We start from the raw sequence: 21327 nt of genomic DNA on the forward strand, positions 1-21327 counted from the left end.
AATGAAGGAGTTAGAGAAAGGACCTATGGAGCTGAGGGGTTTGCAGCCCCTTAGGATGAACAACAATAACTCTGTGTTCTTAACTCAAGAGAACATGAGCTAGGAAATCTTTTCATCACATTGTCTGGCATCAGGGAGAAATGAGCACCTGACAAGAGCCGCAGCAGGCTGGCGAGGAGTGGGGTAGAGCTCAGCTCACAATAACTTCTTCTTGCTTACTCCCAACAGCTCTGAGAAGACCTCCAAGAGAAGCAGGGTCCAGGGTCATCTCCACCTTGTCTCTATGTGTCTCCCAGAATTCCAAGTCATGTTGTCATGGAAAGTGTCAGTACTGTTTGCAAAATGACCATTAACTGTAGTCTTAAGAATTAGAGACTGAGTATGGAATTTAGAGACTATTCCTGAATTTTCTGAAATTTTTTTAAGCAACGTACTGGTTGTTAACTCTCCTATATAAAAAAAAAAAAATGTTAATGTCTCCTATGAATTTAGAATTTCTAAATATTTGTGATGGAAATGTCAAGGCAGATCTAGTTTGGGATGAGTAATGGAACTCTGTTTTCCATCTTCAATGTAAGCACTATAGATATTTTTGGTATTTTAATTTTTCTTTATTAGTTCTCTATTTCTCTAATTTTAATGTTTAAAATTAAGACATAGAATTACATGCTTTCCTCCCTGCCAATCTCTCCTATGTCCCTCCTCTTTTTCTGATAGCATAGTCACATTCATTCATATCTGGGAAGTAAGAATCAAAGCCAAACAAGCTGTTGGTCACTATGAATTCATACAAGACTGTTTTTTATCCTCATTTGAGAGGATACAACCCAGTCTCCGATAACAATCTTCTAACTTGTACCATCTTTGGTTTGTTGGATTCCCATTTGTTCTTCATACTGGGTGCCATTGTAGAATAATTAAATTATTAACATCCCAGTTATTTTCCAAATGAATGAGACTCGGGGTATGACTTATTTATTTAGATTTAGTACAATTACTAGGAGATTGCCCCCCTCCAATCTATATTTTTATTTGCTAGACTGTTAATTTCCAGCTGTGTTTTTCAAATACTTGCTGACTACATCTTACCCTGCGGTTACTTCTGCTCCAGAAATCCATCCTGGGGGTTGCATATCACTTGGTCACATGCTTGGCACATGGTCAATCCTGTCTAATGGAGGCCTCCTGTTCTCTTTGTCTTCTTCTCCCATTATTCTCCTCTCTCCTTCTTTCTCTCTCCTACCTTCATCCCACCCCCAAGCTCAGTGACTGAAGCCACACCTTTTCTTTTCTCCCCACTAACTGGCTGTAACCCCTTTATTTTAACCAATAGTTTTACATTAGGAAGCAAGGTTTACATAGTATCACTTGGTGTAGTGAGGATCTGCTCATGAGGAGCAACCAGATCTTGGGGGCCAGTATTTAGCATTTGAATACATAGCAGCACCAGACCAACCCCTAACACATTAGGAACTGAGATGTATCTGACATTACTGTGATGTTATGAGGTGGTCCCTGCTGTCAATGTACTTCCTATGTGATAAGTGACTTAAAGTTGTCGTCAATCATGCAAATGAAACTATAAGTCAGTATGTCAATGACAGGTGTAGTGAAAGTGATTAGAATTTAAGTAATCAGAAAATGTTAGAGGCCAAGATGTGAATGAGTTTATGTCCTAATAAGTCTTGAGGATGTAAAAGATTCAGCCCAATAAGAAGGAACACAGAATGAGACCATTCAGATATCTTCTCTTTAAGCACAGGCATCCTACCTCAGAATGGTAAGCAGGCAAAGTTGGGAAAATCCTGTCTTGAACAAAGACTATTTTAGGATATATGGCAAAAGATAGAAATAGCATATGACCCCACCCCTCTCAGCCATGGGATCAATCCAAGCATGAGACAATGCAGTTTTGATGTCAGAGGGAAAGAGGAAGGATTTAAATGTATGGGTAACTCAACATTTCATAAGACAGATTCTGACTGAGAGCTCATGGGAGGTCATGGAAGGTGATAAAAGAGAGAAGTCCAAGATGACTCAAATTTCCTAAGCCAAGAAACTGACTAGAGGTGCTGAAACAGATGCAAATGGAGAAACTAGATGGGGCAATGCCCAACAAATGATGAGTCATGCTGAGTCATGATCTTCCCAGAATAAAATCCTCCCATCCTGGGAACAACCAAGTAACCAAGAATTTCAACTTTCCTTCTCATTTTCTCTAGACCCAACCTCCCAACAGAAGAAACACACAAGAGTTCACCATCATGGCCACATTCAGTCAATACATTTTAAGTCAATCAAGACAGTAAGCAAATGATGAACTCTGAATCCTCAACAGCTCTACTGACTTGTGTGACTGCTAGAGTAGATATACACCCTGGAATCTAACAAACATGCAAGATTTCCCTTTTGTGAAAATGGCCCTGGCAATTTCAACAGAAAAAAAATGTCTCATCTCCCTGACTTTCATAACTCTCACCTGAGAGATGCCTCATAGACTCTTTCAACACAAATTGACTCAATAGCTTCTTCTTAGCAATTCAGGTATCAGGCTAAAGCAACCTGCATAGACCCCACAGACCTGCCACTGATCAAATTTTTCTTCTTCTTTTTATTGATTATTTTATTTATTTACATTTCAAATGTTGTCACCCTTCCCAGTCTCCTCTCCACAAAGCCCTCCCTCCCTTTCCATTCCCTCTTCCCTTTGTCTCTAAGAGGGTACTCCCCACCTACCCACTCACCCACTCCATTGCTTCCTAGACCTGCTGACAGGTAGAAACAACAATTGATGCCACTTGCCAGTCTATGGATGTACTGATAGATGGTGGGAAGAAGAAATCAAAGACTGGGGCAAACCTCAGGTTCTTGATGTTTGGCACAGACAAGCTAGATAGATGTGCCATCTGTGGGTAGAAAGTAGGTAAAATCCAGGCTCATGAGCATTGGTGAGTTCTTAATGTTTGTGTGCTTCTGAATTTTTATCTTTTAATATAGCTCAAATAGGTGATGTGCTAACTGAGATCAAATGAGCACAGGACTGAGAGTAGTATCTACCACATAGTAGTATCTATTAAATGTTTTCTGTTGTTATTTTTCATGTGTCTGTAAATATAAAAGGTATGCTTTGGTGGTCAAAACACATGCTAGAAAGGTTAGCTCAGCTTGCATTCATCCAAGCTGTGAAGTAACATCTGGATGGACAGAATTTAGCATAACTTTATGATAGCATAGACTGGTATAGTTCAATTAACTTCTACCTAGTACTAGCTCCTATAAATTCTAACCTGTAAGGTATGAATTTGCTACCTTCTAAGGAAGAGGGTATACTAGGAAATGTTAGCTTTAATATATTTGGGGTTTAAGTCTGTATGTGGTAATATTTGTACAATATACTTCTCATCATGCTTTTAGCAATATTTTCAATTACTTGAAAATGCTTATTAAAACCACACACAAGAAAATGTGATGGTTTGTTAGTCAGGACTTTATTTTTTGGTATCTACTGGTCTCAGTAAGACTGGATTCTATTGGTCTTAACCAACAGTCCCACAGCAGCTAGCTGCCCTGGACCTTTTTGGTATATGTATAAGAAAGTAAGAAAACTCCATGGTACATTATAGCTCAGCTTAATCCAAGTGTGTGCTGGAGAGATTCATTTACTTCTAAGTGTAGCGTCTGCACTTTGAAGTTTATCTCTTGACAGGTTCCCGCATGTGGAGATTGCAATAGGTTGGACCGACTTCAAAGTCAGCGCCATGGCCCCTTTCTGTTGGAATGAAGGAGAGGCATCAGGGCCTGCCTACCAAGCTTGGGAGGTTTGCGCTCCCTGAGATTTGCAATATGCAAGAGCTGTTTGTTGCAACATGAAAGAGTCAGAGAAGGAGGCAGATGATAGCAAGAATAAGTCGGAGTTCTTGGGGTGCCCAGCCATCAACAGTAGTACAGAGGGAGTCTTTTGAGAGTCATGTATTATCTTTTTCTGAGAGGTTTATAGAGTCCTACATGTCTGCCAAGCTATTCTGAGAGCAGAGTGTGGCCATGGAATTACAAATGTCATACTCATCATGACCAAGTTTCATCAAAGGGTGTAGTCTAATGCCTCATCTTTATTATGCAATTGCCCAACCAGTAGTGTAGCCCAGAAAGGGTTTTACCTCTTTAAAACAGGATCTGATTTCTGTGATACTATAGCCGCAGTGACACACAGTGAGTCAGTGCCTGCTACACTGAATATTAATATCAAGGAAGACGCTGAGATGCCAATCACAATGACTTTCTCTATATGTCTTGATTTTGTGACAGAAGTGCTTATATTTTTAACCCTTGATATTTAGTCCTCTCTTACTGACAAACATGATGTGAATATGAAAACCAAGCACTAACTACTAGAGGTAAGAATTATGAGTAGCCGGGTGGTGGTGGTGCACGACTTTAGTCCCGACAATTAGGAGGCAGAGGCAGATGGCTCTCTGTGACTTTCAGGCCAGCCTGAGAACTACAGAGTAAGTTCCAGGACTGCCAGGGCTGCTCAGAGAAACCCTATCTTGGAGAAGCAGAAGGAAAGGAAAAAAGGAAGAAAGGAAGGAAGGAAGGAAGGAAGGAAGGAAGGAAGGAAGGAAGGAAGGAAGGAAGGGAAAGGAGGGGAGAAGGAAGGAAGGCAGAAAGACAGACAGACACAGACAGACAGACGGATGGATTGATTTTTCAGTAGCTTAATGTACATCTAGAGCCAGACCACCTAGGTCAGATATCACCACTCATTACTGTGAAATCTTACTTGTTTCTTGACTTCTATGTGATCAGCTTTCTCAATTATGAAATGAATAATCCAGTCATCATAGCCCTGAGGGCCTGTCTCCAAAGTATGAGATCAATAACTATTTATTATTATTTTCTATTAGCCAGTTTTGATTGTTCAATATTATAAATGAATGTGAGACCCAAACCAAGGACAACTAAAACAAGAACATAAGTACCTAAACCTACACTGTCACTGACGAGTTCTGTTTTTCACTGTCGGGTGGTGAGGGTGGGGATTGGATGGGCCACTCCTTCTACACTAGTCTCAGGCTCTCTTATTTGCTCCCCAGAACAACACTTTCAATAGTATAATTGTGCTTTATACTTTATGAATTATCAGTTGAAAACCTGAACACAGTTTTCTTTGAGTCTTATTTAGGAAGATCTAGAAAGGATTGTTTAAGAGATTTAATGTAGGCTCCAAATCTCCAAAACAAAGAACAAGCACAGACAACCAGTTTCCAATACCTTTCTCTTGTGTACACATGACTGAATTTTGGCAAACAGGAATCTCTCTGGGTTCTGAGGTCTCATATATAACACGAACAGGTTCCTTTCTGGTCATGAGAGCAAACCAATCAGCTACTTCTTTTTTGACAAGGTGTATGTTGTCTAAGAGGCTAGCAAACACATGTTCAGTGTTTGAATTCTCCTGTAATTTCTCTACCTTCAGACAGGACTTATTACTACAGTGTGTAGTAGTTACATATTACAATGGCTTCTCATCTCATCTCATCTCTGATACTGTTTCTCTCAGAACCCTCCAGAATAGGCCTGGAGGCTCCCCTCACTCTTCCTTGTTTCTTTCCAGCTTCCTGGGATGCTGAAACCTCTGTATCATTTCCTAAATGAGCCTCTAACTCCTATCAGGTAGCACCAGTTAGTTTAAGACCGTTCATTCCCAAACCTTTACATTTGTCTCCTGAAAGTTTCACAAGAGAATGTTAGGTAACTGGGTGGAAAATCTTCAAAAATAAGAAATTGGAGAAGGTGGGTTGAAGGGCTCCAGTAACCTCCAGACACTATCAGGGAATCAATTCACAACATCTTAAATGAGAATATCTTGAGTTCCATTGTCCTGCTTATACAATAACTGTTCTATTGCTATAGCCTACCATATAATATACATTCTATTATTTATATGTATACAAATACATTATATTAAATGTAATTACATATACACTTAACATGTATATGTTATGTATAGCATACCTATATAATATACAAGTCATTAAATACACAATAAATTTGTTACAAAGAACTAATGCATACACAACACACAAAAAATGAAAGTATAATGTTTTAATAACAACTTACTAAATTCTCTTTGACGACCTTATATAATGACTTATGGAAAAGTCCTTCAGAAAACAAAAGGGTGCTATTCAGGTGTAAGAGTTTAAATGCTTCACACTAGCTGAATTGATATTTTCTGGATTATCCTACTATGCATGATTAAAGTTCTCATCCTATTTCTTGTGACTAGGTGACTGAAAATCACTCTATTTAAAAGTCAGTGGTGTGTTACTGTTACTCTTCAAAAAATAATTCCGCACTGTATTCTGGTGCACTGCCAATTGTCATAATCATTTGACGTTGGTTTTATAAAGTTGTTTTATATGGATCTTTTTTAGGAGGCTGGTGCTTTGAAACATCTGACTAGTCACTTACTCCTAAACTAAGAAAACCATTTCTCAAGAGAAATTACAACAGCAATATACTGACAGCGGCACTGGCCAAACAACTGAGGCTCAAAGCTCTCTCTGTCTGATGTTCAGGACTACCCAAGTCCTTCCTACATCTCTGCATCAGATCCAAAAGAAAATAATGGAGTGAGTTAGGCAGTCTGCCAACTTTGTAACTGGGCAGTGACTTCATAGATGTGAAACAGCCCTAATTGGGAAGCAGCCTTCTTTCAAACGAAATCCCTTGACATGTTTACATGGCTCAGCTCTCAGCAGTGAAGAGCAGAAGCGTTTATTTATTTGTTCAGTTGATCAAATACGAATCTGTGTTTTCTACTACCGGAGTAAAAGAATGCCAGAGCCTACAGTTGTTGCCTTGTGTTATCGTGCCATGGCAAGGCTTGTGATGTAGATAAATCAGGAAGGTTTAAGCTCATTCTCTCCTCTATGTGCTCTATGTTTTTCTAGATAACTTTTATACGTACAGAACTGCACTGTTACTTCTCTCCCTTGAGATAATGTCTGGTTGTGAAGCCTGGGCTGACATGTAACTCAAAATTCTCCTGTCTCAGACATCCAAGTGCTGGGATTATAAACATGTATCAACATGTCTGGCTCTGGTTCAATGCTTTTGTTGCTTGGGAATTTCAAATGTGTATAGACTGTGTTTTTATCACCTTCCCATTCCTGCCTCTCCAATTCCTCCTCCATCCCCTGTTTGTACCTTATCATTCCAATTTCTTGTGTTCTTCCCCCTACCCCACAACCCTTTTTGATTTGAGTCTACTTTTGATTTGGAGAACTAGGAGGGAAAAACCACTCAAACTCTTTATGCAGCTTCTGCGAAGAGGAAATGCTACTTGAAAACTTTAAGTTTAGAATGGAGCACTAACATGACACTAAAGAAGTTTTTGGTAAACTACAAACATTAGAGAAGCAAACAGTCATTTACTTACAAGTTGGTTTTGCTGTTGGTGGAAATTTTGTCCGGGTAATAGCCAGAATTATGAAAATAATGACTGGCCATAAGATCAAGACAAGTGTCCAAAGCTGCAAAGTAACAATAGAAAGGTGTTATAGTGCTGACAGTAAATTAAAGAAAAAAAAATACTCAAAAAAATCACTACTGAATAAAAAAAAAAAAACTGTCAAACTATAACATTCCTACACAGACCAGATATTTGACTACATGCTTATGAACAGGAAACACATGAGAGAATTTCATAACTGCAGACAACTTCATAAGTATGGCTATTCCAAATCCAATCTTCAAATGTCCACCGATGCTCCTTCTTTGGCTAACATTTATGCCTATCCCAAGAGCAATTATCTTAATCTTCAAATCAAATCAATAACTTCCAGAAAAATAGTTTAGTATTTTCTACTTGTCTGAGTGTTAAGAACTCCCAAGTAGGGCCTATGAAGTACAGGATGATTTCAATCTGGAAACATATTACAATTTCCAATGTCAGCATTCTGTACTCAGCTACAAAGACTAGTGTGTGGCCTTGAGTAATGTCCCAATAAATGTAGTTGAACAAAGCAGTGACTAGTTGAATCAGACAGTGTACTGTAGCTCTTTACCACCCCAGTGTGACATCCTGTGTGCTTCCATTGTAGAGCCTAATTTATTGCCATGGTTTCATGGTTCCCAGAAAAAAAATCCAACAGCTCATTTATGCTAAGGACAGTGTTGTATTCATTTCTTAATTCTCAGTACCTGGTGTAAAATAGGCTCCCAAGGAATGTATACTGCCCTGAAACTCCTATGGGAGTTTCACTTTCAGGCATAGTTATGACTGCTTTCCTTTCAAATTGGGGGGCCAGGGAGATAGATGAACCTCAGTGGGTAAAGATACTTGCCATGTAAAGTTAAGGACCTGAGTCCCTTCCCCAAACACATGTAAAGATGCAAGGAGAGTTGATTCCAAAGTTGTCCTCTGTCTTCCACATACTTGCTGTGATACATCCACTCCTGATATACATCGTATACACACACACACACACACACACACACACACAAACACACACACTAATAATAATGATGATAATAATAATAATAGTAAACATTTTAGAAGTTAGAGTTGGGCCTGATGGGGCCTGTAACCCCAACTTCTCAGCAGGCTAAGGTAGAAGGAATGCTTGTCCAAGTCCTGTCTGGGCCACTGTGTGAGTTCAACCTGATCCACGGCAATTTGGTGAGACTTGTCTCAAAATAAAGAAATAAAAGGAAGACTCATATAATTTGTGCAAGTATTGGGTTCAATCCTCAGGACTGAAAACAAACTTTAATTCTGCCTAATATTTTTCAGCCCTATAATACTCTCTCCGTAACAGTGGAAACCACATCTTCACAAAACCATAAACTGTGGTGCTCAAACACAAGCGTGGAGCACAAACTTTGCTTGTATTCACTATAGTTAAATATGGACAATTCCTCTGGCCTGCTTACACAGTCAGACTTTTATCATTCCCCGCCTACTTTTCAAAGCATGTCTCAAATTTTCTCCCTGTGGCTCTTTGGTGTTTCAAAACAACCTAAAGCCAATCAGTTATTGATCCTTCAGTAACTCCCAGCTGAAAGGCTCCACTCCACTCTGCCAAGAATCTAAGAGCATGATTCTTCTCACTGGTAGGTAGACTTAGGTCTAAGCACAAGTTTTATTTATTTATTTATTTATTTTTAAGATTGAAGACTTTCTTTTAGCTCTCTGACATCTGACATATCTTGGTTGGACGGAAGCTAAGATGTACCCAGACAGGTGGAACCTTTCAAAGTAAAGTGACACTTCTCAGACAGTGATGTGTACACAGAGCCACCTGGGGAACCTCACAAACATTCAGATGTGGGCTTGGGAGATTTGAAGGGAGTCCTGAGGGTCTACATGTCTAAGGCTCCCAGGTAGGTGGTATCGATGGCCCATGAACTACACTTTGCACAGACAGGAGCTAAGCTGTGCAGAAGAACTCTTTATCGAGTCTGACAATGTCTTTGCTGGAAAGTCTCTTTGAGATCATCCGATGGATAAAGTTTAAGGGCATTTTAAAGCTTACATATGAGGACACATTATGTTTTTATTTTTCTGTGGCTTAAAGTTAAAATTTCCAAAAATCACTCATGTAGGCCTTTGACCTTGTCAGTGTCAGAACTCATGGACAATTAAAAATCACATTTGGATTGTTGCGGGTACCCCAAATGCTATTTCTACTTATTAGCATGTTAAAATGATGCTACTAAGGAGTACCCACTAGACCTTTTACTTAATGCTTTGTATTTTTTAAACCCATATCTTATCATATCATAAATTCTCCTTTAACACTTCAATAGCAATTTTGTTATGGCTGACTTTGTTTACAATTTTACTTATTCAATTTCTTTTTGTTTTATGAATTTTAAAAGAGTACTGTTAGAAGAGCCACAGACTACTCCAGACTGTCAAACATAACAGAGACATCAACGATGCAAACAACTTCTTTATGTCTCCTGATTACCAGATGCTAGCAGAACTTGTCCAGCGTCATATACAATGTGTAAACAGGTTGTGCACATTGGTGTGAATCTCAAAATATTCAGGGTAGGACTTTCTAATATAATTATTGTACTGTTTTGAGGATTAAAAAAGGAAATCATTGCAGAAAGCTGATTGAAAAAAATATTATTGCCACAGAATTATAAACGAAATTGTTACTCTTGCCTAGTCTTTGAATAGCTGGCAATTGGAGTCTGTTTTTCAAACATTCTGGATACAAAATACCTATTATATTTTATATGACTAAATTGAAATGTACACTATAGGGAAATGAGTTTTAAAAAATTGAATGATTGTGGATTTAACCATTTGCTACGGGAGACCATAGTTACTCTTGAAAGAGAAAATTCTTTTGGAATAGAAGGTATGGAATCCATTAGGTGCTTCGAGAAGTATATATTTTATTTCCTCTGGTAGCCTAATAAGAATTAGAAACTGAGATAAACTATTCCAGACACTCACCTTCATATGAGTCACACACTGTGGCATTTCTTAAAGTTGTCTTTTTGATTAATCTAATTATATGATTTTTTTCACGAGAATGTGTTGAAATATTTTGAAATTAATTTTTGATCTATTTTTAAATCCAGACAAAAACACAGTCTTAGTCAGAGAAATTTAAGGCAATTTGGGTTCTGTTAAAGCAAAAAATAAGCAAACAAACAAACAAGGAAAAACAAAAAACTATCACAAAACCCATAAAGATATCTGTTATCACAGGCTTTTCCTGGAAGTTTAATTCACAGAAAGTTTGAGGACTTCTCTGTATACTTCATCTCAGAGGGAATGATAAATACAAAACTCCTCTAGACTGTGGTCTTGGGAATGTTAAAGTTGACAAATTAATCACAAAAGCAAGAAATAAAGTGTCAGTTTCCATAACAGCAGGACTGCTTTCTGTTCTATGCTAAATATTATCATAAGCAACCTAAGAACAAAGACAGGGTCAAGGCTCCACTACTGAGACAATGAGCCGTGACTTCTCTGTTTGACAAAAGGCTAAGGTATTGATTTTACACTTAGAGCCACAGATGTTAAGTAACACTCTGAAGAGAGCCATTCCTGAAGGGTCTGCATTTCTTTCTGATATTTTAATTGTCTCAGTCTACTTCTGTAACTCATTTGTATCTCATCACCCCGTGCTCTTGACATTTAAAAGCATGTGCACACTAAGTTACAAATTCCTTGACAGGAGATGATATTTGTATTCTTCAAATCATTTGAGATTTATTTTTATCTGAAATGCCATGTTCTGTTATTTCTCTCTCCCTTCATTCCTGAGCAATTTATTTTAAAACAAAACAAAAAATCCTTGGGTAAAGTCCATCCATCCACACCAAGACTGAAGATGTCACAGTGACCAAGAGAGAAGTGGATTTCTAAAAAGTTGACTATGAAGGATAGTAGGTCAGTGTGGGATGTCAGAGCTCCAGTGGGCTGAAGAACATAGGGAGTGAAAAAGCAGTGGCAATTGACTCTTTTGATATGGAAAAACTGACCAAATTTCTCCCATTAGGGAAATCCAAATTCTCATTCTCCACCAGGGGAATTAAAAGCATGAAAGAAAAAAACAAAACAAAAACCAAAACCAAACAAACAAAAACAAAAAACCCAGCTAGGATAAGTCAATAGTGGTGGGTCAGAATTATTAACACAGGTATAAACTTAGGATGGCCAGCCTTTCTTGGCACACCTGAGAAGATGGAATCTCAACTGAAAAAATTGCCTCCATCAGGTAGGCCTGTGGGCATGTCTGTAGGTACATTTCCTTAGTTGAAAACTGATGTAGGAGGACCCACCCCATGGTGGGCGGCACCATTCCTAGGCAAATGAGACTGGGAAAAGACCAGGAACAGCATTCCTCCATGGTTTCTGCTTCATTCTCCTACCCTGAGCTCTTCTCTTGACTTCACCTGATTGTGGACTGTAACTTGTAAGTTGAAATAAACCATTTCCTCGCCAAAGCTGACTGTTGCCTGAGGGGTTTATCATAGCAACACAAAATCAAGCTAAGCCACTCCCCACTTCCAAAATGTATTTTAAAAGGTCATGGTGGTATATTAATTAATGCCAGCACCAGAGAAACAGAGGTGGGTGGATTTCAGTGAGTTTAGGGACAGTCTGGTCTATTTAGCAGATTGAAGGCTAGCCAGGGCTACATAATGAGATGCTGTCTTGAAAAAAGTAGCAGTACAAAATAATAAATATAAATACGTGTTACTTATTTCCTGCTTTTTTACTTTATGATTCCAAAGTTCTTTCCATCTCATTTTATATCATTGCACAGTCCTGAAAACATTAATTTGTTCAAGAAATCTTAGCTGCTTCTACTGGACATCCAAGAGCTACCAGTGATCATTGATAGTGGGCTACCACTATTTCCAGGACTGGACATAGTTAGAAAATACATGTGGAAGATAAAGAGAGAACTTTTCATCAATCAATCAATCAATCAATCAATCAATCAATCAATAGAGAAATATGGGCAGATAGAAGGAATTTGATAGTTCAGAGTCTGTCAAATAATGAAAACATACAGAGGACACAAGTACTAGCCCATGAGAATACAAACTTCAAATCTGATTCGATGGCCAAATTTAAACATTAAAATTCAATATAGTAATAAAATATCTAGGGGTCACTGAGTCTACAGATATAAACAAATGCATGAGGAAGCAGACAAATAAATAGAATGCTCAGTAAAGACTGGAATGCATGTGCATATTTTCCTGCAAGGATGAAGCTGGCATCATGAACTACTGATAAAATGCAATGACAGAGAACTGCTTTCTTGGGCTTTTTGTTCAAGATAATGGACTGCTGTAAACTGAGGAAATGAATGACCAATGCCACAAACCCGCTCCTCCTGAGAGTTTATCAGAACTAGGGTCATGGATGTTAAGGGAAGACAGAGAGATGATTTCAGACTAAGGAGATGAGAGAGGGTGAAAAGCCACATGCAGCAGCTGACCCTTTAGCTTTAAAGGACACAGCACCCAGAACTGGCCAAGCTTGAGGGGAGATTATGAATCTGATGGTGTTTTATATAGAGAAAAGTGCACTAAAATATTAGGGTGTTGGGGCACTAGCCTCTAACCATGCTGGGCTTTTGTGTGTATGTGCTGTCCCTAATGACTTTCCTTTTAATTTGAAATTATTTCAAATAAAATATCTGGAAATTATTTTAAAGATCTCTATATCTCTTCTTGAAAAGGTCCAGGCCCAAACTGAAAACAGAAGCATAAAGGTGAAGCGGTAGGAAAGGAGATAACAAACAGACAGGCTTCGTAGGCAGAAACTCTACACACCCAGACACAAAGTTGTTTAACTTGGAGGGCCCTTTTTAGCTTTGAGATAAGTGGGATTGCAACCTGGAAGTCAGTTCGTGGGTTGGGCACATGTATTCGTGCTTTGCACAAACAAGCAAATGAAGCAGAGGGAAAAGAATGACCCAGCAATATCAGCTAATGAGGATGCTGTTTTAAGAGCAGGTTAATCAGCGGGGCCCATCTGCGTGGCCTCTTGAGATTTGCAGTTGCAAGCTGTCTCAATGGACTGTCACAGTAACCCAGCCTTCCTTCTGTGGGGCAGTGGTCAGTAATTAAACCATTCATATGAAGTGGGGAGAAAGTATATAAGATTGTGGGGGGGGGGGTTGTTGAATGTTGTCTATGTAAGACTGTGTAGATGTGAGGGCAGGATGAATGGGTTTCACATTGCTTAACAAATGCCAAGCGACTATTCTACCACGGAGCTCCATCCTAGCCCTAGGATTTTTGATTTTGTGTGTTTTATATTTAATTAGTTTTTAGTCAGTGTACAAAACAATGGATTTCATTATGACACTTTTACACACGTGTCTTGATGCCTCTTGTTCTTAGTCACTCTCAAGTTGGGGAAGTTAATGGAGATACTTGATGACATTTCTATTAACTACACTCAAGGACTTCATCCACACAAACTGCGATATCAATCAAATGTAAACTAACCCCCAAATTTGCACTGAGAGTTGATCTGTGGTACACAAAAGTTAGAATGAATTACACAGCCGCATTTATATCTGTAAGAACTATTGTTTCAGAATCTTTCAGAAATCTCACAAAAGATTTGAAAATACTTTGATTTTCAAAGTAACAACAACAACAAAAAAATAGCTATCATTTTGACCTTAAGATTCTCTTAACTCCTCTACTTTGTCAGAATTGTTCATTGTAATTCCTGTGAGTCTGTCTGAGTTTATCTGTGCTTAACATTGTTACAATTTTCTGATTATTTTACTAATGGCTAAGTTTAAAAAAAAAACATGGTTCAATTAAGTTTCAATGCCTATTTTAAAACTTGAGGAAATGACTTTAAAATATCACTTACAGATTTTACCCTAGAGCAGATACTGACTGGGGCTAGGTGGCTAAATTAGACCCACAAAAAGTTTATATTCATTGAACAGAGATTGTTGTCAATGGGGTTTGAATGCCTTAGAGTATGTGATCTGTTTCATTATAGCTGTACCATCCCTCCTGTCTTATTTTTTTGTGTATTTCACATAGTCACATTATTGCCTTGCCCTTACAGATACCAGCATCTCTTCCACTACAGTGACTTGAAGTTGGTTATATAATAAATGAATAATGCTGGGTATCAGGACTCAGTTTAGATAGGGGTATTCTGCCTAAATAAAACCAGAATGCCTAGCATAAACAGTCTATTCTACTTCACCATCGTCTCGGAGGGCACTTAAAATGGAACATGCTATACAGTAATCATCTACACAAGGTTTGTGCATTCATTAACACAACAAAATTTGCTGAGTATCTACTGTATACCATGGCATAAAGACAAATAAATAAAATATTCTGTCTTTTGAGGAGAGGAAGCATAAAAAAAAATCAAGTGAATGCAATGGACAATGCTATGGTATAGAAAGATAGCATGTAAAGGGATAATAATTCAAGGAAAGATAATTTGAAAAGCCTCAAAGGAGAAAAGAGTCCAGGAAGGAGAAAATACTTGTATGTTAGAGGGAAGGGGAGAAAGAAGCAGAAGTCTTTCAAACAGAGGAATCATTTGGCTAACATTCATAGACGGTAAGAAGGGAAGACTATGCCAGAAGCACACATTTGACTCATCAAGAGTCAGGGGGAGCCATGCAGTTATCCAGCCTCATCCTGAATGCTTCTAGTGACAAGTCCACTGCCCTGAGACTACATTATTGGACAATGAATTCCTTCCTTTGCTTACCACTTGCTTATTTTAGTTTGGCCTGTCTGCACATGAGACCTCCACAAGTATCTGAAGAGAGGAGAGATCTTTTCCTTCTCAGGGTATCTTCAACAACTCTCTACTAAGTCTTGTTTCGAAATATATTTCCCTGAACTTCAAGATAGTTCAGTGGATAGAGGACTTGCAGATGTACTTGACAGCTTGATTTGGATCCCTGAGTCCCACATGATGGAAAGAAATAACTGACTCTTGAAAGTTGTCCTGTGGTTGTCACATATGTGCCTTTGTTCATGCACACTCCTACACAAATTTACATATATATATATGTATATGTATATATATATATGCACACACACAAGTATATGTTTCCTAGAATGAAATATTGTAGTCAGTCATATTATAATTAGTGTCCAAATTTCTTACAGGATTCTGAGAGATGATGCCTAACATGTACTGACTGCCTAGAGCATGCACATCCTGTGACACACTTAACACATGCTGTGACACACTTAGCTTGTGTATCTTACTTAGCATAACAAGTTCATTTTCTCTTGCAGATGGGAAAAAACAAGAAGACTAAGTCAGCCCTCTCCGGAAGGCACAAAGCCACAGCACTGATGTTTGAATCCTAGAATCCTGCTTCAGCACCAGTGCAATTAGCCACTAAGCTATGTACATTAAACACTACAGAACAGAACTCTGGCTCGCTTTGATCTGAATATTATATTTTTATTAGTTCATCCTTGAGAGTAGTAAAAGAGGTTTTATTATTTCAAAGCTAGAGAGCATTGAAAGTCATTTAAAGGTCTTCTTGTAATCTAGAATCATAACTTTTTATTGCAAACTTGAAAATAAAAGTTGTCCAACCTTTCATAACATAAAGTACACTGGATACACTGCCTCTTTCGTCTTTACCATTTCATTTTGCATTTCCCTATAAGTCAAGAATGACCATTACTGAAAGCAACAGAGGATTCCAAGATTCACATTCAAAATAAGAGCTCAGTATCTTAAATCTGGAATAAACCTTAGTTCTACCTCCAAAATAAAGCATTATAGATCACGTGGAGACTTTAGTCAGTTGGAATTTCTGATATTTAATGCTGCCATGAATATATGTAACTCATCCAAAAACTGGCAATAAATCAATTTTCTGGATTCTATCCTTACAGATTATAATACAGTCTTGGAGACTGGGAAATGTACTCTGGTGGATATAGAAACTACATACTCTGTTGGGTTGGCAATGGAAGTTTTTCTTTAGTTAATTTGTAAAGCTAGCTTACAAAGTCCTGGGTTTCATGATGGAATTTTCTTACACATATGTCATACTGCATGTAGAGCAACACATTATTGCTGAAAGTTAAGCAAACACAGCCATTGGTCCAATTCCTAAAACACCCTCATGCCTTTTGCTTTATATTTGTTGACAGAATTTAAAACATGTGTATCTGCTATGTATCAATTAGCAAATGAAAAAAAATGAGCAATTAAAAGGAATGAAAGGGCATCATTGGTCCTCCATCTCCATGCAGTGAAAGGACCAGAACATTTGCTCACACAACAGAGTGGACCATACAGGACTTACTTTATAGTAAACTGATGTAGAATTAAATCTGGGAGAATTTAATCCCAACTGATTCTAATGTAAAGTTAACTTTAATGCATAGATCAACCCATATTAAGACTTCCTCCTTCCTCTAGTCCCTCTGAAGGGAAGATGGGCCAAAGGGGCAGAGAGGGAGGGAGGAAGGTCCACAATGTCATTTTGACAGATGTGGGAGTGTCCGTAGGAGCTATTTGCCCTCACCTGAGCTCAAGTGTGATTCCCTAGCTAAGCACTTAGAAAAAAAAGTAATCACCTAGCATTAACGTTTTTCCTCTTCAGGTCAGAAATTTGCAATTAGAATCCACTTCTGACAAGACTTGAAGCCCCTACTTAGGGGGCTTCCTAATGGAAGACAATCCCTTCTATTTAACCCTGTCTTTCAGCCCACAGCTCTCTGCTGTCCCGTTTCCTTTCATTAAGTAGCATCTCACTGGGTGAGCCTCCTGTTGCTGTACCTTCTCTTCTGGAATCTATCTTCATTTCCCCATTATTTTTAAATTTCAAGTTCAGCAGGGTAACATCTACTTGATTTTCTCTGCTACCTGCCATTTCTGGTGGCACTTAATACATTTTTCTCCTCTTGTAGAATACATTTCCCAACATCACTGAGAAGTAGATTGCCAGAAATCTTTTAAAATAAATAGAAAATATCTATGGCCTATGGAGTAGATCCAACTGCTTCTTTGGTGGGGCTGAACTCTGAGCAAAGATCAAAGAAAATAAGATAAGTAAAAACTTAGAAGAAACAAAGAAATTGTAGCACAGAAAACAGATTCATCACTGGGGAAATCTGACTTTGATCCCTGAAGCATGATGTGACCTTGGATAAGTCCTTGATCTCTCTGGAAATCTGTGAAGTTCCCAGTTGGGTAATCCTAAATATTTCAAAATTCTCATCTTTGGTTTTCTAAGTAAAAGTGAAATTCATTTCGGATGTAGTTTTCAGAGTGGTTGTCCCTGCAAAGTATACCCCAGTGAATATTTAGATTATATCCTTTTCTTATGTTCTTTCTCCAATCATATAGCAGTCTGTAAGTCTCGTGACATTGTCCACCCTTCCATATGCATTTGTATTTTCTCCATAGTGCCCAGACTACCTGAATTTTTTGTCTTTCCTTTTCTTTCTTTCTTTTGTTTTTGTTTTTTTTTAAAGATTTACTTATTTATGAATATACTGCCATTCTTTCCAGACACACCAGCAAAGGGCATCTGATGCCATTACAGAAGGTTGTGAGCCACCATGTGGTGGCTGGGAACTGAACTCAGGACCTCTGGAAGAGCAGCCAGTGCTCTTAATCGCTGAGCCATCTCTCCAGCCCCTCACCTTTCCTTTTCTTTCTTGTGCCATTGTTTCTGCACTCATAGACTCCATTATCCTCCTTTATAATTTTTCCTTCCCATCATTTCGCTTTGTGATGAGGTTTCTCTTTAAAATTAGGGACAGTTGACATAGTGGTAATACTGGCGTTTTCCTTGCCATTCAAAAAGGGACAGTTCATTTCCAGTGTCACACGCCTTCATTTGAATTTTCTTGAGAGTTTGAAAGTCTGCCTTTGAAGTACCATTTCCAGAATTAATGTACAGATAAAGATACTGGCTTTTATTTTTGGTTTTGGTTTTTGGTTTTTTCAAGACAGGGTTTCTCTGTGTAGCCTTGGCTGTCCTGGAACTCACTCTGTAGACCAGGCTGGCCTCAAACTCAGAAATCCACCTACCTCTGCCTCCCAAGTGCTGGGATTAAAGGCATGTGCCACCACTGCCCAGGGATACTGGCATTTTAAAAGCCTGATGAGGGAGAATAATATTCACTTGGCATATGTTTTGGGGAGCTTGGGGTGAAACAATTAAATTTTAGAAACTGTGCAAACAGTGTTGATTTTGTCAACAATATACCAGTTTTTGCTTCTTTTTTGGTTTTTGTTTCTGATTTTTGAATATATAACTTTAAGTAAATGTCTTCTCCTCCATTCTCTGTCTGCATGGACTTCCATACATCATTCATTTGAATAAAATAAAATGCCCATATTACTCAAATCCCTCAATAATTTATACTTGTTAGAAAGCAGCTGGGAATCTAGGTCCACATTATATCTTCCCACGTTTTAGTATAGATCTGACAGACCTTGGGCCCATTTTATAAGTGGAAAAACCAGAGCTCAAGTGGTAGATGCTGCATCATCCTGGGAGGAGCCCTGACTCATGCTTGGGATATCCACATACCCACAACTGTGTTGCCCTTGGTGAATGATAGCCACAATCAACCACGTGGGAAGTATGGGGGAATTTCTTTCTCTGTGCTTTTTTACAGTTAACACACATACAAACAAAAAAGTCAATGATTTCATCATTTTATGTTTAGCACACCCATTCAATCACGTGACGCTTTATGACTTAAAGGCCTGCCTATCAGATTCCCTAAGTTTAGCAACCACCTAACTAACTCCTCCTTTTAATACATACACTAGAATGCTGGGGTTTCAGGCTCTGCAAGCCAGTGCAGCCTGAGATAAAGGAGCCTGGATCAAATGCTGGGTTCTGTGCTGCAACTGATTTGCATATCTGCATTTCCCAACTGAGGCGGGAGTGACTGCTCTAAAGAGAAGAGGACTCAATAAGGTTTGGGATTCTCCTAGTTCTCATATGCTCTTCTGAATACATAACTCATAGAAACGTGTTCCTCCACGGCTCTGTCCTGTGGAGTTCTGAATACCTTGGCTTTGTAATTTAAAAAACAAGCATTAATGTGAGACCATCAAAATGATGTGAAAAGAACAGCAAAGAGAGTCAGTCAGTGATTATTCTTAAAAACAAGAATATGTATGTAATATATATATACATATATGTGTCATATATATCATATACACACACAAACACCACACACACAATCTCATTTGCAGTAAATGACTTTTAGATACTTGAATTCCTTTCAAACCTTTTCCATTCTAGCAGTCTTCATCCTACTCTCTTTTCAACTGAGTCTTTATCACTTCTCACTTTCTGGAACGTTCCTTCCCATCTCTGATGCGTTCAAATGTTACTTTCATTCATCCCATTTAGAAATCCACTTCATTTCTAATGACATTAAGAAAAATTCTGAAAGCACTCTGGCTTTCTCCCAAACTTCCACACCAGTACCAGTTCATCCAGTAACAAGGAATATCCTTTGCTTGTCCCGATTTATGCTTTTAATTTACTCAATCAAAAGGCTGCTTTGGGGACATGTTAAGACTCGCCCCATTAGCTGAAAGACGGATGGAGACAAGAATTCTAAGTATCTTATTTCTCCTTTGAAAAAAATGCCTTTAAGCTCTTCTCTGTCTAGCTCTCATTAACATCACACCTTAGGATTTATTGTTTCGTATCCCCCCTCCCCGCCCCCCCACACACTCCCACTTTAGACAAAACAAAACAAAGAAACTCCTCACCGGCTGCCTTTTGACACCTAGCCAATTTTTCCACACCAGGATCCGAAGCTGATGAAACTGGGAAGCCATCCTTCGGACACCCTGAACAAAAACAAAAATATTCCTGTCTCTTGCTCCAGTCCTCAGGAGAAGTTGTGTGCCGTCTAATGTGCTGTATGCCAATGGATTGGGAGCCTTTTCACGGCATAGCTTCGTAGGGCCTGAGGTAAGAGGCCCACGGTTCTTCTCTTCCCAATGGATTTGTTTTTCCAGTCAGTAAATCCTTAACGAAGAAATTCTTCTCAACCAAAATGTCTTCAGGAATGAGGAGCCAGCTCCGTGTCTTTCAGTGGCTTGTGCTTATTGTAAAATAATGCCTCTTGTGCGAAGTCCACACTCCAGAGAGAATGAGTACCATTCAGATAATGCCCCACTGTAAAACAAACAAAAGGCGAACCCACACCTCCTACTCTCCAGAAATTAACTGCCTATCCACACCTTAGAGAACATGTCACCTGCACTAGACGCGTCATAGGAATTAGGCGGGACCCTGGAAGGGCCAGTAGGACTTGTCCTACATCCCTTTGCCTTCTTCCCTACACATAGTCCGTGCTGTGTCAGGGACTGGGCACTGGGGATTTTACAGGTTCCCTAGGACAGAGAGTGACTCCTGGGTGTTTTAAATGTTTTAGTTGGACATTTTAAATCAGATGCAAAGCCGTAATCTCCGCCCATGGTTAGATGATCGGCTATGAAATCTCCAAACTTTAGCTTAAAAGGTAATATTCTGCTTTGGGGAACGTGACTAGGCCAGCTGAGCTCCAGCTCCTATAACTACATTAAGCACAGTGCCAATGTTTAATGGTCAGTGGAAGGTAACAAAAACTACATTGTAGTTATAGTTGAAAGGGGACACAAAGTGACCCAGAATGTTTCTGCTATCCTCTATGCCTAAATTCTCTGTCCCATCCAGGTCTGTACCTCTCTGAATTGGCTCCACAGTGACATCTTCCACAAAGGCCTTTTAAATGAATGACCTCATCAGATGTCTCTATCCCTCGTTATAGTCCATTACG

At 38.8% G+C, this 21327-nt stretch overlaps 1 protein-coding gene across 1 annotated transcript in view; it reads right to left on the reverse strand.

Moving 5' to 3' along the window:
* Positions 1-20760, reverse strand: part of Abca12 (ATP binding cassette subfamily A member 12) — a 167457-nt gene extending 146697 nt beyond the window's left edge. Inside the window, exons 1-2 of the mRNA XM_031367854.1 lie at positions 20273-20760; positions 7445-7538 (exon numbers count right to left, since the gene is read on the reverse strand). Coding sequence (XP_031223714.1) covers positions 7445-7538; positions 20273-20341 — 163 coding nt within the window. The 5' untranslated portion in view covers positions 20342-20760. The remainder of the gene's footprint in view (positions 1-7444; positions 7539-20272) is intronic.
* Positions 20761-21327: the final 567 nt, after the last annotated feature.

This window comes from Mastomys coucha, unplaced genomic scaffold (genome assembly GCF_008632895.1).
Source record: "Mastomys coucha isolate ucsf_1 unplaced genomic scaffold, UCSF_Mcou_1 pScaffold14, whole genome shotgun sequence".
Lineage (NCBI taxonomy): Eukaryota > Metazoa > Chordata > Mammalia > Rodentia > Muridae > Mastomys > Mastomys coucha.